The following is a 21,413-nucleotide window of genomic DNA, read 5'->3' as shown; positions in this document are numbered from 1 at the left end:
CTGCAGCTATCCCTTTGATACTCACTTCATCATGGGATCCACCGAGCAATCCACTCTTCCTTCGGATTTCCTCTGGGGCTTTGCAACAGCCGCATACCAGATTGAGGGCGGCGTCAACGAAGATGGTCGCGCCCCGTCGATCTGGGATACATTCTGCAAGATTCCCGGCAAGATTGCCGGTTCCGGAACTGGAGATGTAGCTTGCGACTCGTATCACCGCACACACGAAGACATCGCCTTATTGAAAGAATGTGGTGCTCAGGCATACCGATTTTCCCTGTCATGGTTCGTCTCTTTGTGACTCCCACTTCGAGCTTCGATCCTTAGATAATTCGCTAACCTCGGCTTGTTTAAATCTGTAGGTCCCGCATTATCCCTCTCGGCGGTCGGAACGATCCAATCAACCAGAAAGGCATACAGTTCTATCAGAAATTTGTAGATGACCTGATTGACGCGGGCATTACGCCCATGATTACCCTCTTCCACTGGGATCTTCCAGATGAGCTCGACAAGCGCTATGGCGGACCTATCAACAAGGAGGAATTCGTTGCCGACTTTGCACATTATGCTCGCTTGGTGTTCGAAGCGTTTAGATCCAAGGTCAAGTACTGGATTACCTTCAACGAGCCTTGGTGCATTAGTGTCCTTGGATACAACAATGGTTCCTTCGCCCCGGGTCACACGAGTGATCGCACCCAGAGCGCGGTGGGAGATAGCTCGATTGAGCCTTGGATTGTCAGCCACAATTTGCTCGTTGCCCACGGAACTGCGGTGAAGATTTACCGCGATGAATTTAAACAACGTGACGGTGGGGAGATTGGCATTACGCTCAACGGTATGCACCCATGCTCCCCGCTCCCGTGGATGTATGAAGAGCGTTAACTAAACAGATCATTGAACAGGTGACTGGGCTGAGCCCTGGGATTCTGGGAACCCAGCCGACGTGGAAGCCTGTGACCGCAAGATTGAGTTCGCCATATCATGGTTCGCCGACCCGATCTACTACGGCAAGTATCCAGACAGTATGATCAAGCAACTTGGCGACCGTCTGCCAAGCTGGTCACCAGAGGACATTGCCCTTGTCCAAGGCAGCAATGACTTCTACGGCATGAACCACTACTGCGCGAACTTCATCCGCGCTAAGACGGGAGAGCCAGACATCAACGATGTTGCGGGCAACCTGGAGCTCCTGCTAGAAGACAAGAACGGCGTGAGTGTCGGGCCTATCACACAGTCCCCCTGGCTGCGACCATCTGCTATCGGGTTCCGGAAACTGCTCAAGTGGCTCAGTGAGCGATACGGGTACCCCAAGATCTATGTCACTGAGAACGGAACAAGTGTCCTGGGTGAGAACGATATGCCACTTGAGGAATTGCTTAACGATGATTTTCGCGTGCAGTATTTCCAGGATTACATCGGTGCTGCGGCTGATGCGTATACCCATGACGGTGTCAATATACGGGCTTACATGGCTTGGAGTCTTATGGAGTACGTTTAACGCTGTCCCCTTGATTCTTATGGCAAAAATTTCCGACTGATTGGTTTAATTACAGCAACTTCGAATGGGCCGAGGGCTACGAGACCCGCTTCGGTGTGACGTTTGTCGACTATGAGAACGACCAGAAGAGAATTCCAAAGAAGAGTGCCAAGGTGATTAGCCAGATCTTTGATCAGTTGATTGAGAAGTCCTGAGCTAGACGCGCTGAATTGATCTTTACACTGGTGGACTCCGGCAACTGCCATGATACCTGGATTCCATAGGAAGGGTTTGAGTGCACCTGATATTTGGCTTTCCAGTCATTCTGTACTTTGGTGCATAACGTAGCAAAACCTGCATGGTTGTGGCAGATAGAAACAGTAGAGACGAAGGGATATCACATGCTGAGTTGCGAAATCTTATGAGAAGAGCCTGGAGTGAAAGAAGATAGGGGTCGACTATACATGCAGACGTATAGGAATCCTCATGCTTTACGTGGGCTTGACATAATCCATCTCATCAGAGTACGCCCTGAACCCTGGCCGCTTTTATAGGATACCAAATTTGACCATTTTGTTTAGAGCTAGGTGATCTTGTGACATGTATTAAAATGTACACTGCACAGCGAGACCCGGATTGTTCACAGATTTGACCTGAGCTATGTCACTTTCAGATATCTGTTTGAAGCATCAATCACACAATATAAACCAAAGCTAGTCGATTGTACAATTGTAGAGTTACAACCGATTCCCCGAAAAGGCAATCTCAGTGCCTGAGAACCCAGCCCCGCCCAAGATTTCACCAACTCCCCTAAGATAACTCCTCAAAAAACTTTAGATAGAGGCTCTATCCTTTGACTCAGGTATCATCAAGTTTTACCTAGACCTCCTGTGGATTGGAAGCTTATACACCTGATGCAAATTCCGATCGGGAGCTTAGTAAATCCGCCTCCGATGGAGATATTCTCTCCATTCACACAGCTCGAAGTTACGTGTAACAAATACAGTCCTGAGGAACAATATGGACATATCTCAAATCTCCAAGCAGCTTTTGCCAGCACCCAAGAGATTCCCAGATTGTTGCTTGGCCATCTCCAGCACCTTGATCACCTACCTTGCTTCGCTCCTGCCAAAAACCCCCAAATTCACCATCTCAATTGGTAGCGGATCTGGTCTCCTTGAAGGTCTCCTTGTGCATTGCGACAAAAATGTATTAGTGGAGGGTGTTGAGGTGGATTCAACCATCAATCGGTACATAGCCGAAGAAGATATGAATATCGTTGGCGGAGGCTGGAGCCTTTGGTCTGCCGCTGAACAGGCTACAGCGTGGATGTTTGTCTACCCACGCGATCCGAAACTCATCACCAAATACGTTGATACACATGGTCGTGAAAATGTTGATTTTATCGTCTGGCTCGGGCCTCGGGTCGATTGGCCGGACTATGAGCCGCGTTTCGGTCAATCTCCATTCTCCGAGTTGAGCTTTCCAGATCATATCGGACTAACACCATACGAGACTGTGGTCATTGCTAGAAGGCCAACTTGATCGAAAGCCATTCCGTGTCGTGACTTCGGAAGATTATATATTGTATTGTACACCTCGTGCATTGAAGGTGGGTTTTCTTGTGTTTTGTTATTCACTAAGAGCTTAGTTTCTCTTTTTCTTCCCTTCGGTCTTCATATATTACTAGAATAGTCGACTTATGCAGCCTTGTGACGTCTATTTGGTAGTTGTGAAATTCGCTCTCAAAATCTTTTGCGAAGTCTTTCGACAGGTTTATATTGTTATATAACAACCCCCCCCCCCCCTTGTTGATGTGTTAGCTAGAATATAAAGGGTGCAAAACGGCAAAAAATGTGCAAAACAACTCTTACGTTTGACCTTTGACAAGAAGTCTCGGCCAAGTTTGCGACCTTGTCAGGTATTTCTATAGTCTTTCAATATGCCGTCACCTGCCAAATACCCAATGGCTAGTGGCATCGTATTGTATTCAGGTGCGAGAACCTGGTATGTCGTTTCGTATGTCTCTTTTTAGATTAATTTCCCATTGTTTGTCTTACAGCCCGAGTACAAGCAGTAACAATAGCCTAAAATGTACGAAACGACTTTGCCATGTTATGCAAAGATGTCTGCCTGAACAGATTCCACCAAAGGCTTGGGAATTTCTTGAGATTCCTAGCGAATAAAGCAGAGAATTCTACCTTGGAAGAGTCAGGCCAAGCGTGGCATTGTGTTGAGTTCACATAGCCAATTAGGAAAAATTCCCGAAGAGATTCTAGACATCTTCGAAGAGATCATGCCGCCTCAACGAGGATGATACTCGGGTGCCTCAACCGTCTGGGCACATTATAGCCCTACCAAAGTTAGAACACTTGCAATCTCTTTCAGGGGTCTATTTGATCATGTTCACAGAAAGAATGAATCAGCAGCCCCTCAGCTGTATTGACTAGTGCCTAGCTGTCTCTGAAAGTAATTCAGTTATTTGAATCTAAAGCGCATACCTAAAATGCTTGGACTCTCTATCCGTCAAATCGTTAAAGCCATCGAAAATAGCATGAGAGGCTATCTCCTCCGGTGTCTCCAGACGGCCCGCCGCAACCTCTGCAGCATCCCTCCTTGCATTCTCCCATTTCATCGATATATATGATGCACATGCTAGAACAACAATTCCCGCATAACAAATGAGCAGGCCCAGCAAGCCCGAGTAATAGCGCGGGGCCTCGCGAGTGAAGAAGATATTTGCTCCGGCGACATTACCAGCCGCATATAGCGAGAACCAGAGACCATTCGCGACAGCACGCTTGGTGTGGCCGGCGACATTGGTGGCAAGTAAATTCCACGAGATAATGACGGGAGCACCGATGAGATACTGCAGCCAGGTGCATCCAACTAAAGTCCAGGGATGGTCGAGACTGGTAAAGCGGATGCCCAGCAGACCAGCGAAGGGAATCAAACAGACAACTGCGAGAACAATGCAGCGTGAGTCTTTAACGTATGTTGCGATGATGCCGCAGATTGGAACAACCACCGCTTCGACCGCACCTGTAGGTAGCTGGAGGAGTGTAGCGTTGATCCCACTGAAGCCAAAGCCTTTGATCAAAGCGGATGCGAAATTCGATGAGCCGCCGTTAATCACACCGCAGGCGATACCGACGCCCGCGCAGCAGAGAACTCTAGGGTCGTAGAGAATCTCCAGTGCCTGGCGTGGTTTGATATCTCGGGTCTTCACCCCGATCATGTTCTCGGCGACACGCTGCACGGCGATCACGCGCTGTCGGTGGGTTAGGAAGCGGGCAGAGCCGGGTGAGTCGGGCATGACCCAGACGAAGACACAGGCGCAGAGGAAGTTGAGCAGTCCGATGGTTAAGAAGATTAATTGCCAGCTGCGGAGCGCGGTGTTGTGTGAATGGCCGAGGCCGAATCCTAGAAGTGCTCCTACCATCGTGGCCATGCCGTTTGCGCTGAGCCAGACGGCCATGCGCAAGGGTTGTTCAGAGCGCTTATAGAACATTGATGTAAGATTCATCACTAGATCGAACAAATCATGTCAGTGCTTCTCGTTTCTTTGGTTTGTGCTGTGGGCTCCTCACTGCACGGACTGACTCCGGCTTCTGCCATGCCCAAAAGGAATCTCAATACCAAGATCCCTGGGTAGTTCCTTGCTCCTACATGTGCAATAACGAGTACACTCCAGAAAAAAAGCATCATACCCATGTACTTTGCAATTGGCAATCGCTGAATTAGGAGGTTGGCTGGGAGGGCCCAGAAGAGATAGCCGAAATTGAAAATAGCCGCAACCCATGAGTATCGCTGGCCTTCAAGAGCAAGGTCTGGGATTAAGGAGTATGCCGATGCATAATTAAGTGATAGCTTGTCTACACGGACATGTTAGTTACGGAATAACAACGGAGACATGCTCTTGCATACCGAGGAATTGAATAACATAGGTTAGGTAGAGCTAGAACACAGCAGACTGTCAGAACTAGTTCTCACCAAAAAAACAGAGTGATTAATTACCATGGGCATAATCCGCCAGTCAAGAATTTTCAGCACCTCTGCGCCCTCAGTCTCCAGTTCCTCGGGAGTTAACTGCTCTGCCTCCAGGTACAGATTCGCTCCGATATCGTGAGTCTCGCCAAGTACAACATGGGTAGTATCTTTCTCTGCGGTGGATCGATCCAATTTTGTGTCGTTGGAATTCATTTCAAGTAGCGAGGATCAAGTTAAACAGAACTGAGAAGTCCCCACATGCAAGTCCAGCGATTTATTGTACACAAGATCCGAGCAACGATATGACTCGTTACCTCCGCCAAGAAGATAAGCATCAATGTTTCTCCATCTGCAAGGTAATCTTTGGTCAAGTCGTTGAGATAGGAGATACGGCCAATAGTCCGCAAAAAACGTGTGGGGAAAGCGGACTATCCCCCGCTACGGGTTGTTATACTTGGTCCTGTCTAAGACTTGGAGAATCACTCAAAAAATCACTGGCATTTTACTTGCATTTCACCTACATCTTACCAGCCTTTTTAAGAAGTATATACCCCTTGCCGCCTTGGCCCACTAAGTCTCAAGCTTTGCGCGATTAGAGACTAGTATCTCTGAGCTCCAATCCGCGCTTTCTTCAGGGTTTCTCACTAGCGTGGGCTTAGTAGCACGATAATCACGAAACATCGGCGCGTACGATATAAGTGATTCAAAGCTTTCTGCTATCCTAGTCCTAAATCTATACACCCTCGATAAAGTAGCTAGCTCCGATACCCGGCGCGTAGTAGGTCTACTGCCGCGTACATAAGAGGGTGTCCCTTACCTCGTAAAAGATAGTATCAAAGCTAAAGGTATAACCGTTATAAGCGGCTAGCCTACGTTAGAGACTCTTACTGCTAATAAGGATACTACCTATATCCAAATTCTCCGCGAAATCGGCGCCGCGCTTCTCGACCGGACGAATATACTCGCCATAGCGAATGGTTATTCCAGGCGCCCTAAAAGTTTATATAATCCTTTATACCTAGCTATCATAGTTTTATTCATAATTACAAGATGGAACATCTAGTGTTCCATCAATGTACATTGGGGGCGATGACTCTTCTCTTTCCACGGCCAGCGAAGTTAACACCCGATGGTCGAGTCCTGCTTTAGCGCAGATTATCGTAGTTATCACAGCTCATACGAAAGAGAGCTCGACAACGGGCAAGTTGATCTTATAATGAAGACCTGGTATCGCCAAAATAGATGCAAACTTTCCTTCCACTACTCGATTCTTTCACACTCCTAAAATACGTGCAAAGCCCTCCCCGAATTTACAATCTCGAATTAAAAATCATACTCTACCAAGCTTTGATGCATGCTCCCATAAATCATATCTTCAACCATCGCCAAAGCAGTCTGGTGCACATAATCCTTCCTCAGCTGCTCCAAGTGCATTTCAGCCCCTTCCAGAGACACCGTAGCACTATAGTTGACTTCAAGTGTGCCGGAATTCCACATGATCTTCTGTCGTACGAACTCAAGCCAGCCAGAGTAGCTATACATGTAGCAACAGCCTGTTGGTTGTTCTGTCTAATGCGCTGTTGATCCTGGATATCAGTGACATGGGCCGTCGCCCAGACAATGTGCAGCATCATGATTCCTGCTCGGAATTGGAAGACAAGCCAATGACAGATTGATTATTAGCCAAACCAGATCACCTCAAGTACATCACGATGGAAGAAAAATTGGGGGTTGACGCGTATTGACCAGGTATGCACATCACATGTCCTTCTTCCTGTACGTGGCGAAAATTGAGACAGACTTCGGCACTCGTCACTTGAATTTCCTCTGTTCCATCCATTTCGGTGAAATCACGTTTCTGGTCTATCAAGGTCAAGAAACCATAAGCATACAAGCATTGAATCCTGGAATCTCGTGTCGCCATGCACCAAAAGCGGACTAGAATGAGGAGCTACAGTCTCACTATATCTAGTGAGAGATTTTAGGGCTGCTCCTCTCGCGATCGTCCGATCCTGGCTTGGAATTTGTGTAGTCGGAATAAGTGGCTTATGGCGAGGGTTGTGGTTAGGATTGGTAAAGGCTTTCACCCCGATTGCACATTTAACTTGCGGGTTAGTAACCGAGGACATATTTCGATAGTATTTGGGATATATCATCTATTACCCGTTCCTCGAGCTGTCTCAAGCATTCCAGCGAGATTGTGATGTTATCTCCCGTTTTCTCAGACTGTGCAGGCAAAAAGTTCAGCACCCTTGCGACGACATTCGCCACATGAAGGATTCGCATTGATCACATTTCCTCTTGTGTTGAAAATAGCGAGCGTATGCTGTTTCACTATGCTTCAAGGGGCACGAAGTACAGCAATTGGGCATATACAAGAGTGAGAGGAAATGCAGGGAGACTCACGAAAACGAATTTGACCCGCGCCGGTGCGATGTAAGTGCCTGCAACAGGATGGTCTCGGCGATGTTGCTAAGAAAGGTTTTTTAAATCATATATGCCAATTCCCTGGTAAGTATATAACATTGTAAGGAGAATTTAAAAGATCATCGTCAAGTCAGCTCAACTGGAAATAAGGTCCAAGGCCATAACATCGGTCATAACATTCATCGTCTCATCGAGCCCGTGGAGAACTCTCGCCAGGCCAGGAAGCGACAGCGATGATCATGCTTTGATCCATTTTTGAGCCTTGGTGTCATATCCAATCAACGTAGGATCAACATGTAGATTCTTGAGCATGAATTCCATTGTGAACTCCTAAGCAAAAATGTCAGCTCACAGATTCCGCCCAAACCACTGTCTTATCACAACACGTACCTCATCCTGACTCTCCTCCTCGCGATTGTTCTTGTTCAATAGATGGCCAGCAATATCCTCAGCGCCGGAATTATCAACGTTTTCCTCCTCTTCATTAACGTGCTTCCGCTCATAGCCCTCCTCATCAAACTCCCACCGAGCGGCATCACGCTTCGACTGCTCTTTCCAAGCCGCCATCCCTCCCATACGATTGACCCTTTCCTTGGCACCGACAAATACCTCATCAGCTGCGTCCTGGCTAGCGAGACGCCATTTGGTGATGAGCGTTGGTATCTCGATGTATTTGGGGTTTTTCTCGAGGTTGAGGGCCTGGGTTGCTATTTCGAGTTCAGTGGTGAGTGCATCGACCTTTGACTTGATCTCCCGGTGCTCCTTTTGCAGTTTTAGGATCTCTGGGTCGGAGGTTTGGAATGATTGTGAGAGTGGGGAACAGAGCTGTAGAATGCGTTTGCGCCTAGGAGGTACTGGAGTTGTTGTTGTTGTTGTTGTTGATTCTGGTGGATTTGATGTTGACTTGGACTCTACGGGGATGTCAGGAGTCACTGGGATATGAGTATCCTCAGGGGTCCTAGATGCGACAGGCTTAGATGGTGTGTCGCCTGTGTTTGTTGGTGCAGATCTGCGTAGCGGGGACTTGAATGGCTTTGAGAGTGCAGTAGCTGCGTCGGTGCGACGACGTTTGCTAGATGGCTTGTCCATGGTGTAGCAATTGGAAACAGACTTCAAAGGTTCGATGTGTTTGACAAAGAAACCCCAACATTTGGAGAAGCCAAGTGAAATGCGGAGATGCGAGATTCTTATCGATAAGCAACGGATTTTATCTACGAAAGGTCACGCTGAAATGCACACGCTATTATCCCTTTAATGACCAACTCCTCCTGCCACCCATTGCCCAAATTCAGGATCACCAGGCCGAGGGAAAAAGCCACGGTCGTTAGCGTTCTCGTTTCCATTCTGGGCATCGGCATTGGCATTGACATTCTCATTCTGTCGGTTGCGTTGTTGCTGTTGACGGAAATAAACCAAAACCAACAGCGTCGCAGCCAATCCAACAATGAGGAGACCCTCGAGCATTCCCTCGTCGATGTCGAGGTCCAGGTCATCATAGTAGCCATCCTCATGGCCTTCGGATTCCAAGCTACGATATTCATCATCTTCTCCCCGCTGTTGTTCGTAAAGGTCTTCGTAATAGCCCTCCTCGTCGTTCTCGATGAAAGCCTTGACCCATTCCTTGAAGGTACGACGGGGCTTTGAGTCTGGGGGCAAATCTAAGTAAGAAACTAGAAGGAAAGAATTTTGTTTCACGAGTAAGTGGAAATGAGTAGCTTACCTTCCTCCTCGTGAATGGGATTAATGTTTCCGTTGGTGATGCGATTCCAGTATCCTCGGACCCGAAGTTTGATCAAGCTGAGTTTCACTGGCAGATACGCTTCGGGGCTGAGGTCAAGAGCCAAGTCGTAATACCGCTTGGCCATGTGGAAATCCTGATCTACTGCCACACCGTTCTCGTGCATCCAGCCCAGATTCCAATAGCCCTGCGCACTATGGTGGGCTTCAGCAGCATTGTGGTAACAGATGGAGGCCTTGTCAGCATCGACCGGTGTACCCGTACCAGACAGGTAGTAATCGCCCATCTTGACCAAGGAGTCGATATTAGCTTGCTTCGAAGAGCGGGTCCAGTAAGTCAACGCCAGTCGCGAATTACGCATCAAGGAAGATCGAGCCTTCTCCACCCATGGAAGAATAGAACTGAGCGAGAGCACAGAGCGATGGTCATCAAGCAGATAAGCCACATTAGCCTGTGCGTTCTCATAGCCCTGCTCTGCTGCCATCATCGCTGGGATGAGAGCGCCCTCCTTGTCACCAGATTCGTAAGCAGTGTTTGCCTCCACAAAGGCTGAGTGGACGATCTCTGCTTTTTCTGCAACCATTTTGTAGTAGGCCGCGGCCACACCACAGTGCCGCTGTCTGCCAACACCGAAGTTGGCCATTTCCGCTAGGTAATAGTATGCCTCCATCCACCCCCAGCGGGCAGCGAGCTCGAAGTAACGTGTTGCGGTTGCCACGTCTCCTTGATCCAAGAACAGAGCACCCAATCGTGATTCTGATGCCGGAGAATCCTGCTCTGCCGCTGCTTTGAAGTACTGAGATGCCTTGAAGCCATCCTGAGGCACACCATAGCCCTTGAGATACATGAGACCTATCCAGTGCTGGCACAGAGAGTCCCCGTTTGCAATACCCCGTCGGAACCATGTGAGGGCAGTCGGGTAGTGTTGCTCAACCCCCTCCCCGCGAAGGTACATCAGACCAATATGGCCTGCGGCCTTAGACGCCAGCTTGTCGAGCCCTGCGGGGGGATTTGAGTTGATGGTCCCATCCTTGTTCCAATATTTCTTGGTAACAACCTTGAAATACCTCATAGCCCGTCGGAAGTTCCGCGGCAAGCCCCGGGCACCCTCGAAATTCATCTTACCAAGGGTGTACGTAGCCTTCAGCTCCCCCTTCCGGGACATGAGGTCCAAGTACTCCAGGATGTCTTCCACGCTGGCCTCGGGACTGGCATTGGCAGCGTCCCGCGCATTAACACCCGAGCTCGAAACACTGGCTCCTGGTCCGTAGACGCCACCTTCTTCATCTGCCCAGCGATAAGATTCTCGAACAAGAGCCCTACCACCAGGAGGACCTGAGCGGTAGTACTCGATCGCCTTGTCCGCAACCTTCTTGTAGTAGTGGATCGCGTGATCACAATCCTTCGGTGTTCCGATGCCAGTGTGATATCGATATGCAAGTGTCATTTCCGAACGAATGTTCCCTGATTCCGCTGCAAACTCATGGTACATCAGGGCCTTTGCCTGGTCGGGTTCGACCGCGCCGCCGATACCCGTCGCATACATGAACCCGACCATGTTCTGCGCTGTGTTATTTCCATCCAGCCATGCCAGTTCATGGTACCAGCGGAAAGCCTCTTCAAAATCGCGGGGATGGGAGAAATTGCCGTAGAAGTTCATCTCTGCTAACAGAAACATTGCATCCGGGTCTCGGTCTTCATCAGCAGCTGTTCTCAATTCCTCCACTGCTATCGCGAGATGTTTGTCCAGTTTTCGCTCTGGTTTTTCGGTCGAGGGGCCATTCAAAAATAGTAGTCGGACCGTTTGGCGGCCATAGTAAACCGCAGTCCCTAACAATCCTCTCGGTTTGTCGGACTGAAGGACTGGGTTTTTAGTTGTGCGAAGAATATCCCAGGCATTCTCAACTCGTTCTATCATCAGATGATCGAGTTAATCAGTATCAGTGGTCGGTCGATAAGGCGCGAGATATGGAAGCTGTCTCTACTCACGAGTCATGTGTCGGGGTTCTGCTTCCTCTGTCTGGAACGTGAATTCGTGATCGGCATCGTGGCCAGTTGCCCCAAACACTGTTTGGTCGGTGAGCGGCTGACCAGGCCCAGCTGCACAAGTCCGCAATAGCACTATAAGGGGGTGTCAGCTGTTGCTGTCCTGTGGGTGCGGGCAACTCTTACGTAGGGCCGAGAGAAAGTGTGAGAGCGGCGTCCTCATAATGCCTGCAAAATGTTGGTGTAATGTCGGAATGTGAAGCACATTGCGACCCTCAGAGCAATGTGAATCACAAAAGCGATAGAGCTGGGGTTCGTGATATGATGTAGTTCCAGAGTACGGGCCACTTGGCTTGACGGAGCTTCATTTTGCCGAGGGCCGGTCAAATTGTACCTGAATAGAATACATGTTGTACGTTTTCTACGTTTACGCATGTTTTGCAAAACAAGTACACAGTTAAGTCTATGTTTCAAGGTTCTATTTGTCCATCTTTTTTAACGTCTTCTTTAATTTATACACAAAATTAGGACGAAAGCCTTCCAAGATCTAGACTTCTCTTTAGAGCATCTTTAGAAGCGGTGATACAAGCTGTCAAAGCCTCGAAACCCAACGATCTCGAGGCATGCTTGTTTTCGACTCCCTACGAGTTACAGGAAAAAAGATTGGAAATGTCACAAACATTGTTGGAATCTACTCATCCCCTCTGCAGGATGTGTACAAAACAGAAAGCAGCAGTCAAAATACATCCCCGGTGCGCTTTCCCTGCGATAAAAAAAAATTTCGGGCAATTCCCCAATGGGAATCTGAGTCCGCACTCCTATTTCACAGTATCTATGAACGGTGTCCTCGATTCTGATCAAATTAGGTGGGGTCCCCGTATTCGCATTGGAAAATAGTGCACCGGGAAAGCAAAGCAATCTCAAAATGATGGCGGCTGGAACCAAACTGGCACGTGTTGTTGGTTAATTGGTAAAAAAAAAGACTAAACAGATACAAGAATGGGTAATCCCCGAGTTCGTGAAAAAAAAAAATTATCAATCATTTCCGAGATGTGTAGCGCGAAAAGATCTTTTTTGTTTAGTGGTTGAAGTTCAAGTTGATGATGGTACAGGTGCGGAACACGAGCCTGAGAAAAGCAAGACGTTTTCGTACCATGTTCACTGGCGCGGCGAGGTAGGGCTGTACGCCGGGGATGTCGGACTGTACGCCGGAGATGTAGGCGACGTTGGGGAACCAGAGAAATTTGGAGAAGTCGGCGAGTATGACTGCGGGCTCGTGGGGGACCAGCCAGGTGAAGTTGGTGTGTACTTGGGAGAGGTGGGAGATGTTGGAGACAAGTGCCGAGCGCCACTGATCGCAGGACTGGTGGGGCTGTAGCTCGGCGAAGTCGGACTGAATGCAGGCGAAGCCGGACTAAAGCTGGGGGAAGTCGGACTGTAGTTAGGCGATGTCGGCGAGAACCCAGGCGAAGTTGGAGAGTATGACGGAGAGGTGGGCGACGCTCGGCCATACGCGGGCGAGGTCGGCGAGTAAACCGGAGACGTCGATTGGAACGTTGGGCTGGAAGGCGAGAAGCCGGGAGAGGTCATCATGCGCGGGCTTGTCATGCCGATGACAGGGGAGGTCGGTGAATAGCTGGAAGACGGAGAGAACACAGGAGACGTCGGGCTAGTGTTAAAGGGACTTATTGGAGGGTAGTCAAGGGGGGAGAGCCCATCACAATAGGTAACGGTAGACTGGTACTCGGTGAGACCTCCAGCAGACTCCTGGCCAGTGTGGTACATGGGCGAGAACGGCGCAGGGAGGTCGCCACTGGTCATGCACGGGGAGCTGGCCATAGGAGAACCAGTATCATACTGGGTGGCAGCACCGTCGGAAATGATGGCATCCTTCGCGCCAACCACACCCATAAGGCCGTAGCTTGCATTGCTAGACACGACGGTGTTGAGCAAGTTCTGGTCCAGGTAGACGTCGAACTCACCCGTTCCGGCGGGTGCCATCTGTCCAAGGATCAAGTTCTCCGACACACCACGGCAGTCGTCGAGCTCTCCAAACGCAGCAGCCTCGAGCAGGATCTCAACTGTCTCTTCGAACGAACAACGCATAAGGGCACCGTTGTCCGCACGATTGATACCATGACGAGTGACAGGAGTCAGATAACCACGAACAGTCATGACATCGACCAGCAGAGCCAAGTGACGGTGATTAACGTACGAACCGTCAAATGCAAGCACCAGGGTCAATTCGCGAAGCACAGCTGTACGGGCAGCCTCAATACCGAAGACTTCGAAAATCTCGATAAACTGATTAGAGTACGTGCGGGAGGCGTCAACTCCCGGAATCGTAAGCACAGCAGCCAAAGAAGATCCACTAGTTTCCAAAACCCATTCCTTGCAAAGAGGATCAGACTTGCTGGTGTGGAGCGTACCATCCTCGATGACTCGAACCTTGCTCTTCTCGTTGATGAAAGCACGGTCTACTCCAGGAACACCACGAAGGGTCAAAGTGTCCAGCAGGTGCTGCTCAAGCTTCTTGAGTGTGACGTCGTACTCAACATCTTCGTCATCGTCATCTTTGTAGTCTTGGACCTGACGAATACGAATAACTTGCTCGTCGGCGTTGTTATCACTGAAGATGACTGCAATGTCACGAGGATATGCCTGCTTGATCCTGGTAGCAACATCCTGGACAGTGAGACCCTTGTCAAGAAGAGAGCGGCGACTAAGGACGATACGGAGTAACCACTTCGACTGCTGAGATACATCATCTGCATTATCTTCAGGGATGATGAAGTAAGACTCCACCATATCTCTATCATTCTCGATGACAGTGGACTGAATGTCGGGATCATAGTAAATCTCTGTCGACTCCGTCACAGACCGTAGACTAGTGTGCTCCACAAGACTTCGAAGAAGTTTGGCACCCTCCTTATCGTGGGTCATCATGCCTTCTTGGTAAACAGTCATGGACGGCGTCTTGATGTTCGTAGCAACGTTGAGAATTTCTTTGAGACGTGGAACTCCAAGCGTAACGTTCTTGGATGACACACCAGCAAAGTGGAAGGTGTTCAGTGTCATTTGAGTCGCGGGCTCACCAATGGATTGAGCCGCAAGAACGCCGACCATCTCACCAGGGTTGGCTGCCGCACGAGCGAAGCGACTTTCAATAGCACCCAATACGTGCTGGAATGCTAGCTTGTTGAGGGAGTAGTCTGTGACAAGCCGGCGGAAAGCGAGACGACTGCGCAGTTGTGCCTTGAACAACAAAGTTGCGTTAACCTGAGCCTCCTGTGAAATGGGATCGTTACCACGAACGATCACCAAGCGATCCAGGAGCTGTTGAACTTGAGGGATGACCTCAGCAGGGTGCAAATCACTGATAGTGCCTTCGCGAATACGGAAAGTGGTCCGGGCCATTTCGAGGATACGCTGGACATTGATGGGAAGCTGCATCATCTCCTCATCCTCCTTGACAACAGTGCGCAGGAACTCACGGTCTTTGAGAATGGCCTCCCATTCCTCATCAAAGTATCTCTGTACCTCGATGTCGCCGGCAATTTCATTGGCTTGTTCTAAGATCTCTGGGCCGAGAGTTCGCTCAGGATCCATAACATCAACACGGAATCGCTCCATGAGCTTCGCATCGGAACACTTGATGTGGTCGACACGCTGGTTTTCAATGTGGGCACCGTCAAGACCATCCTCTCCGTAGATGAACTGAATGATATCTCCAAGGGAGTTGCGCACAGTGCCATCGTATTTGACCATGACTTCCTCAAGTGCCTTGACCAGCTTACGCTGGATGTAACCAGTTTCGGCAGTCTTGACAGCAGTATCAATCAGACCTTCACGACCAGCCATAGCGTGGAAGAAGAACTCGGTAGGAGTCAATCCACGGAGGTATGAGTTCTCAACAAATCCACGAGACTCAGGAGAGTAATCATCCTTCGTAAAGTGAGGAAGGGTACGATACTTGAAGCCAAACGGAATGCGCTTGCCTTCCACGGACTGTTGTCCGACAAGGGCAGTCATCTGCGAGATATTGATGGCCGAACCCTTAGAACCGGACCGCGCCATTTGGATGGCATTGTTCAGATCCTTTAGACTCTTTTCTGTGGCATCACCGGCTTCATCACGGGCATTGTTCAAAGCACGAGAGACCTTGCTCTCGAATGTCTCACGCACATTCATACCAGGAAGGGCCTCCAGTGTGTTCTCAGTGGCACTAGCCGTAATCTCCTCGACTTCCTGTTTTCTGTTACGAACGGCCTCTTCAATCTTGTTGATAGTGTGTTGATCAGGAATGGTGTCACCGATACCAATGCTGAAACCGTTGTGCAGTAACCAGTACCCGACAATGGTTTGAGCTCCACTGAAGAATTTGACACAAGTGTCAGGGCCATACTCATTGAAGATGGTGTGAATCACACCACCACCACTGGCACCGACCGTCTTCTTGGAGAGCATTCCATACATCAGCTGTCCGCCGTGAATCAGGAGACCTCCATCACTGAGAGGACTAAACTTCTCGGCCAAAGGCGAGCCATCCTTGTCAACACGTAGAAGGTTGAGACCCGAGGGGAAAGCCATACTGATCATCTGCTTTCCAGTCCAACGAGGGCGAGGCTTAAGAATTGCGGGAGGGGGAATGGCACCATCCCAGTCAGGGACCCACAACATGAGGTTCATAACTTGGTCCTTGGTGAGGAAGGTGTCACGACGGCAAATCTTGTAGATACCACAGAGGGTGTCCTGCACAATACCCATCAGAGGACCGTTACGCTGCGGAGAAACAATGTTCTTCGGGACCAAAGTGAGCTCAGCGAGCTCAGCGCGCGCCTCTTCACCCTGGGGGACATGCAAGTTCATCTCATCACCATCGAAATCAGCATTGTAGGGACTGGTAACAGACAAGTTCATGCGGAATGTGGAGAAAGGCATTACGCGGACACGGTGACCCATCATGGATTCCTTGTGCAAAGACGGCTGACGATTGAAAAGAATGTAATCGCCGTTGTCAAGATGGCGCTCGACCTTCCAACCATACAGCAGTTGCTGGGCACCCGCACGCTTAGCGTGACGAAGATCAATACGTTCACCGTTGTCACGAACAATGTATCGCGCACCAGGGTGAATGTTGGGTCCATTTGCAATCAACTTCTGAAGTTTCTCAATATTCCATGGGGTAACAACTTCCGGGTAGGTGAGAATGCGAGCAGTTGAGTATGGAACACCAACTTCGTCCAGCCTCAAATTGGGATCGCCTGTGATAACGGTACGAGCGGAGAAGTCGACACGTTTTCCCATCAAGTTCTGACGCAGACGACCCTCTTTGCCCTTCAAGCGACTACGAAGAGCCTTCACAGGGCGGTTTCCCTTTTGCATCGCCGTGGGTTGGCCTGCAATGTCATTGTCCATGTAAGTGGCAATATGGTACTGAAGAAGAGATTCGAATTCACGAATGACGTGCTCGGGTGCTCCCTCCTGCTCACAGCGTTGAACGTTTTGGTTCGCACGGACAATTTCCGCAAGCTTATAAGTCAAGTCATCCTCACCGCGAGCGCCACTTGTGGCCCCCATCACAACGCTAGGGCGGACGGTCGGGGGAGGGACGGGCAAGACAGTCAGAATCATCCACTCGGGACGAGCGTAGTCATTGCTGAGACCCATGATGCGGACGTCTTCCACAGAGATGTTTCGGAAGATGTTCAAGGCCATTGTGGGAGTGATGACTTTCTTCTCCGGTTGAGCCATCTCATCCTCCATCATAGCCTTGCTAGGCTTCCATGTTCCAACCAAACAGATTCCTTCCTTCCGAACAGTGGGCTGGGCGTTGCCGCAGCCGCCATGAGACCGGCCCTTCTGGGAGTCCTTCGAAAATTCCTCATCATCAACAGGCGCGTCGGCTTCACATATCAGGACGTCCTTAGAGAGTCGCCAGATAGAATCAAAGCGTCGCTTGGGGTCACGGAAACGGAGGGCTTCTGTAAATTTTGAATCGGCCTGGTATCCATGTCAGCAAAAACCATTCAAGATTTGCCATCCCAGTAGGGATGACTAACCGTGTTGGCCTTGATCTTTCCACAGTTGTGGCAAACTGTCTCCAAAAGCTTCTTGATTTTAGTCAAAAAACCTAGAGTGGGGCCAAGAGTCAGCACGAACAACAAAAACGAATGAAGGAGACCGAGGCAAACAAGTTACGCACCAATGTGGAACACTGGAGATGCGAGCTCAATGTGACCAAAATGTCCAGGGCATTCCTTTGGACCCTCTTCGCAAGTCTCGCAGTTGTATTGACGGTCAATTGTACCCAGACGAGGGTCATTGATACCCTTAGTCCGAGGCCGTTGACGTTGGTCGTCCTGTTGATCACTTAGTAATCAAGTTTCAACACGCATGGAAAAACGAAACTTCATTCGAAAATGATCCATGAACCAACAAAAACAGGGAACAAAAGTTACTCACCAGCGTTTCGGGGTATTCAATATGGACCACACTCATGCGCTTGATCTCTTCGGGGGCGAAGAGACCGAACTGGATTTCCTTGATGGTGCGCAAAGGCGCCTTGGAATAAGGGAAAAACACGTTAGACATGATGTCGAAATTGTGGTGACAAAAAGTGAGGATGAAAAAAAGGCGGAGATGACCGGTCAAGAAAGCGTATCGTAAAACCAGTGGAAACGACGAAGCTCAGCTTTCAAACGTCGTGAAAAAGCAAGTGATAGACTTGCTCGTAAGCTTAAAGTCAGATTTATACGTAGCAGCGATGAAAAGAAGGTGGTGTGGAAGCAGCTGGCCGGCTGAGGCCTTGGGCAGCCCTTGCCACGAGGGCGCCGGCGACCTATAGGTCCCGAACGTCACGGAGAAGAGAAGAAGGAGAAAGGGAGCGCGGCAAAGAAGATCGTCTTCGCAGTATGTTGAAGAAGTATCGCGATGAGAAGGCGCGATCCTCCTGGGTTGTGGAGGCGGTGGGTGGATGGCGTGTCGGGGAGATGAAAGGGTGATGTTCTGAGGTTGCCTCACTGTGATGGGGCTTGAGTTTTCCCTGCACGATGGTTGCCGTCTAAACGATGCCTCACCGCTTTGGCAGAATTGTGGGTACCTTCCCAAAAGTGCAGGAAAAGGCAGACTGACCGTACCTTTGACTGTGGTAGGTGGGAGCGGTGAATGTTGGAGGCATCAATCTTAGGCATCAATGCAGGTTTGTTTTAGATGGCACTTGTCACCGCCTTTGCATCTTATCCTATGGCACAGGCAGAAGGGTCTAAGATTATCACCATCATTACGCAGAAGATATCTCAGGTGTTTCACTATATTCTGGAGTTTTAATTGGATGTTTGAATACCAATCACTATCCTGGTCTATCTTATAGGCCGAGGATTCACTTTTAATTCAGATATCTACCTCCATCTACATACCTCTAGCGCAATGAACCTCTCGCTTGTCGATCCGTTTGTCCTGGCGCAGGAATACCCAGATACTTTGACAGAGAAGCTGAGTATGTACCACCCACATTTGCTGGCAATAAAGAATATTGACCGAGTCAACGCGATGTAGGCAGCGGCCATGCGACATGTTTAAGCTTCAACCACAAAGGCGACTACCTTGCCTCCGGACGAGTTTGTGGACCCCAATTCCAAAGATAGACATCCTCAAGCAACGGCCGGAAGACTAAGACAGGCTCTAGGTAGATGGAACAGTGGTAATCTTTGACATTGAGACCAATGGCGTGGCGCGCAAATTGCAAGGCCACACACGGCAGATCCAGTCTTTGAGGTACAATTCCCTCAGACTCAAACCGCTGATTTATGTTAGACCCCAAAAAATTACTAACTACAAATTCAGCTGGTCTCGTGATGGCCGCTACCTCCTCACCTCCTCCCAAGACTGGAAATGCATCCTCTGGGATCTCAAGGACGGCTCACGAATCCGCACAGTCCGATTCGAGGCGCCAGTATACATCGCGGAGCTACACCCATTCAACCAGTATATCTACCATAACTCCCCGACTATCTAATAAACCATAATGACTGACCCATTCTGTTCTCCAGCCTCCTCTTCGTCGCCTCCCTCTTCGAAGATCAACCAGTACTGGTTGACGTCTCCAGCACCAAACCAATCAAACGAATCATCCCCTCCGCCCCTCTCAGACCGCAAGCCCCAAACGGTGAAGAAGTCGACCCGGTCGTAGCTGCCAAACAAGCAGCACAAGATGCCAAGCACTCGACATGTGTAACCATCTTCACAGCTTTCGGCAACCACATAATCGCCGGCACATCAAAAGGTTGGATCAACATCATCGAAACCCAAACCTGCACCACAATCCACTCAATGCGCCTCTGCAACGGAGTCGTAATCCTCCTCCGATTAGCCAGCAACGGACGCGACCTCCTAGTCAACAGCTCAGACCGAGTAATCCGCACAGTGCTAATGCCAGACCTATCACAGCTGGGAATCGGCTTGGAACCATCCGCGATAAAACTACACGTGGAACACAAGTTCCAAGACGTGGTCAACCGACTCAGCTGGAACCACGTGACATTCTCATCGACAGGCGAGTTCGTCACCGCCACAACATTCATGAATCCTGATATCTACGTGTGGGAACGCAGCCACGGCTCGCTGGTCAAGATCCTGGAAGGGCCTCGCGAAGAACTCGGCGTTGTGGAATGGCACCCGAGCAGGCCGATGGTTGTAGCGTGTGGACTAGAGACTGGGTGTATCTACACGTGGTCGATAGTATCGCCGCAGAAATGGTCGGCGCTGGCGCCAGATTTCGGCGAGGTCGAGGAGAATGTCGAGTACATGGAGGCGGAGGATGAGTTTGATGTTCACCCCGCTGAGCAGGTGCATCAGCGACGACTGGATCAGGAAGACGAGGAGCCGGATGCTGTGACGCTTGATTCGGTGAAGGAGGATGTGGATGCGGATGGCGTTGAACCATTTAATCTCCCTGTCTTGCTGGATATTGAGGACAGTGACTCTGGTGAGGATGTCGTTGCTGTTGGACCGGGCACCATGCGGCGGAGGACCCCTGGGGCTGGAAGGGAGGGTGTCAATGGGGATGCGGAGAAGCCTGCGACTAATGGGGCTTCGAGGGGTACTACTAGGACTCGACGGCGCTAGTTGGCTGGGTCTCCTTCTTGTGTCTTGTCTGTTTCTGCCTCCTACATCTCCGTTGTTGGGGGACTTTACTAGCATACTTTGCATAGTGGCGTTCATATTTAGGGCGGAGATGATTTGTTTATAATCTGGCGTTGGGAGGAAAATCCTCTAAGGGGGGGGGGTTAGAATTCTGCTGTGACCAATATACATGATGATTAAAATGTTCAGGGCGCTACCACATTCAATGGGGCTATATGTAGATACCTTTTGAAGACTCGAGATCTCCTTTACAGAAGAATGGCAATGGCAATGTTTGAAAATATGATCAAGGGAATGGGCAGCTGTTGTCGTATTAAACTGGACTTGCTGGTCGGTCCCAGCACACTAAGCCAATTCAGCTATCAGAGAAGTAAGAGACACAGGAGATCAGAAAGCAAAAACCAAAGGTAATTCTGAAGAGACACTGATTGACTTGTCATTCGGTAGCAAATGGAAGTGTCGGAAACTATAGGAAGGTAATCTGGGTATATATCACAAGCCAAAAAGATTCGAGATCCGCGGCCGAAAGCCCAAAACGCCACGAGATGCAAACTCCAGCATGCAGAGAAAAGAGACAAAGAAAAAGGAAGGATTCAGTGGTGTCGAAGGAAAGAAAATTCATGACCCGAGTGGGCCGTGGGCACAGAGAAA

General features: G+C 49.6%; 7 protein-coding genes across 7 annotated transcripts; 3 read left to right on the top strand and 4 right to left on the bottom strand.

The window, feature by feature from the left end:
* Window positions 1-31: 31 nt before the first annotated feature.
* Pdw03_4817 (Beta-glucosidase, putative) lies at window positions 32-1,692 on the top strand (the record flags this gene model as incomplete). The annotated part of the gene is made up of 4 exons (XM_014675292.1): window positions 32-285; window positions 363-835; window positions 903-1,488; window positions 1,554-1,692. The coding sequence occupies 4 exons, from the start codon at window positions 32-34 to the stop codon at window positions 1,690-1,692; spliced, it is 1,452 nt and encodes a 483-aa protein (XP_014530778.1).
* An 805-nt stretch (window positions 1,693-2,497) lies between these two features.
* Window positions 2,498-3,022, top strand: Pdw03_4816 (UMTA; the record flags this gene model as incomplete). The annotated part of the gene is made up of 1 exon (XM_014675293.1): window positions 2,498-3,022. One exon carries the CDS (start codon window positions 2,498-2,500, stop codon window positions 3,020-3,022), a length of 525 nt encoding a protein of 174 aa, XP_014530779.1.
* Window positions 3,023-3,965: 943 nt separating this feature from the next.
* Window positions 3,966-5,680, bottom strand: Pdw03_4815 (MFS allantoate transporter, putative; the record flags this gene model as incomplete). The annotated part of the gene is made up of 5 exons (XM_066100845.1): window positions 3,966-5,005; window positions 5,068-5,142; window positions 5,188-5,352; window positions 5,405-5,435; window positions 5,495-5,680. The coding sequence occupies 5 exons, from the start codon at window positions 5,678-5,680 to the stop codon at window positions 3,966-3,968; spliced, it is 1,497 nt and encodes a 498-aa protein (XP_065956245.1).
* A 2,451-nt stretch (window positions 5,681-8,131) lies between these two features.
* Pdw03_4814 (DNA repair protein Dds20/Mei5, putative) lies at window positions 8,132-8,983 on the bottom strand (the record flags this gene model as incomplete). Its single annotated transcript, XM_014675297.1, has 2 exons — window positions 8,132-8,224; window positions 8,285-8,983. 2 exons carry the CDS (start codon window positions 8,981-8,983, stop codon window positions 8,132-8,134), a joined length of 792 nt encoding a protein of 263 aa, XP_014530783.1.
* A 162-nt stretch (window positions 8,984-9,145) lies between these two features.
* Window positions 9,146-11,841, bottom strand: Pdw03_4813 (Ubiquitin-protein ligase Sel1/Ubx2, putative; the record flags this gene model as incomplete). The annotated part of the gene is made up of 4 exons (XM_066100844.1): window positions 9,146-9,540; window positions 9,615-11,543; window positions 11,622-11,753; window positions 11,805-11,841. The coding sequence occupies 4 exons, from the start codon at window positions 11,839-11,841 to the stop codon at window positions 9,146-9,148; spliced, it is 2,493 nt and encodes an 830-aa protein (XP_065956244.1).
* Window positions 11,842-12,776: 935 nt separating this feature from the next.
* Pdw03_4812 (DNA-directed RNA polymerase) lies at window positions 12,777-18,212 on the bottom strand (the record flags this gene model as incomplete). The annotated part of the gene is made up of 4 exons (XM_014675299.1): window positions 12,777-17,621; window positions 17,681-17,751; window positions 17,824-17,980; window positions 18,084-18,212. 4 exons carry the CDS (start codon window positions 18,210-18,212, stop codon window positions 12,777-12,779), a joined length of 5,202 nt encoding a protein of 1,733 aa, XP_014530785.1.
* Window positions 18,213-19,046: 834 nt separating this feature from the next.
* On the top strand, window positions 19,047-20,744 carry Pdw03_4811 (WD repeat protein; the record flags this gene model as incomplete). Its single annotated transcript, XM_014675300.1, has 5 exons — window positions 19,047-19,116; window positions 19,176-19,237; window positions 19,306-19,394; window positions 19,464-19,604; window positions 19,670-20,744. 5 exons carry the CDS (start codon window positions 19,047-19,049, stop codon window positions 20,742-20,744), a joined length of 1,437 nt encoding a protein of 478 aa, XP_014530786.1.
* Between the last annotated feature and the right edge of the window lie 669 nt (window positions 20,745-21,413).

The sequence above is a fragment of the Penicillium digitatum genome, chromosome 1 (assembly GCF_016767815.1).
Source record: "Penicillium digitatum chromosome 1, complete sequence".
In the NCBI taxonomy this organism is placed as follows: domain Eukaryota; kingdom Fungi; phylum Ascomycota; class Eurotiomycetes; order Eurotiales; family Aspergillaceae; genus Penicillium; species Penicillium digitatum.
This window is presented reverse-complemented; position numbering and strand designations above follow the sequence as displayed.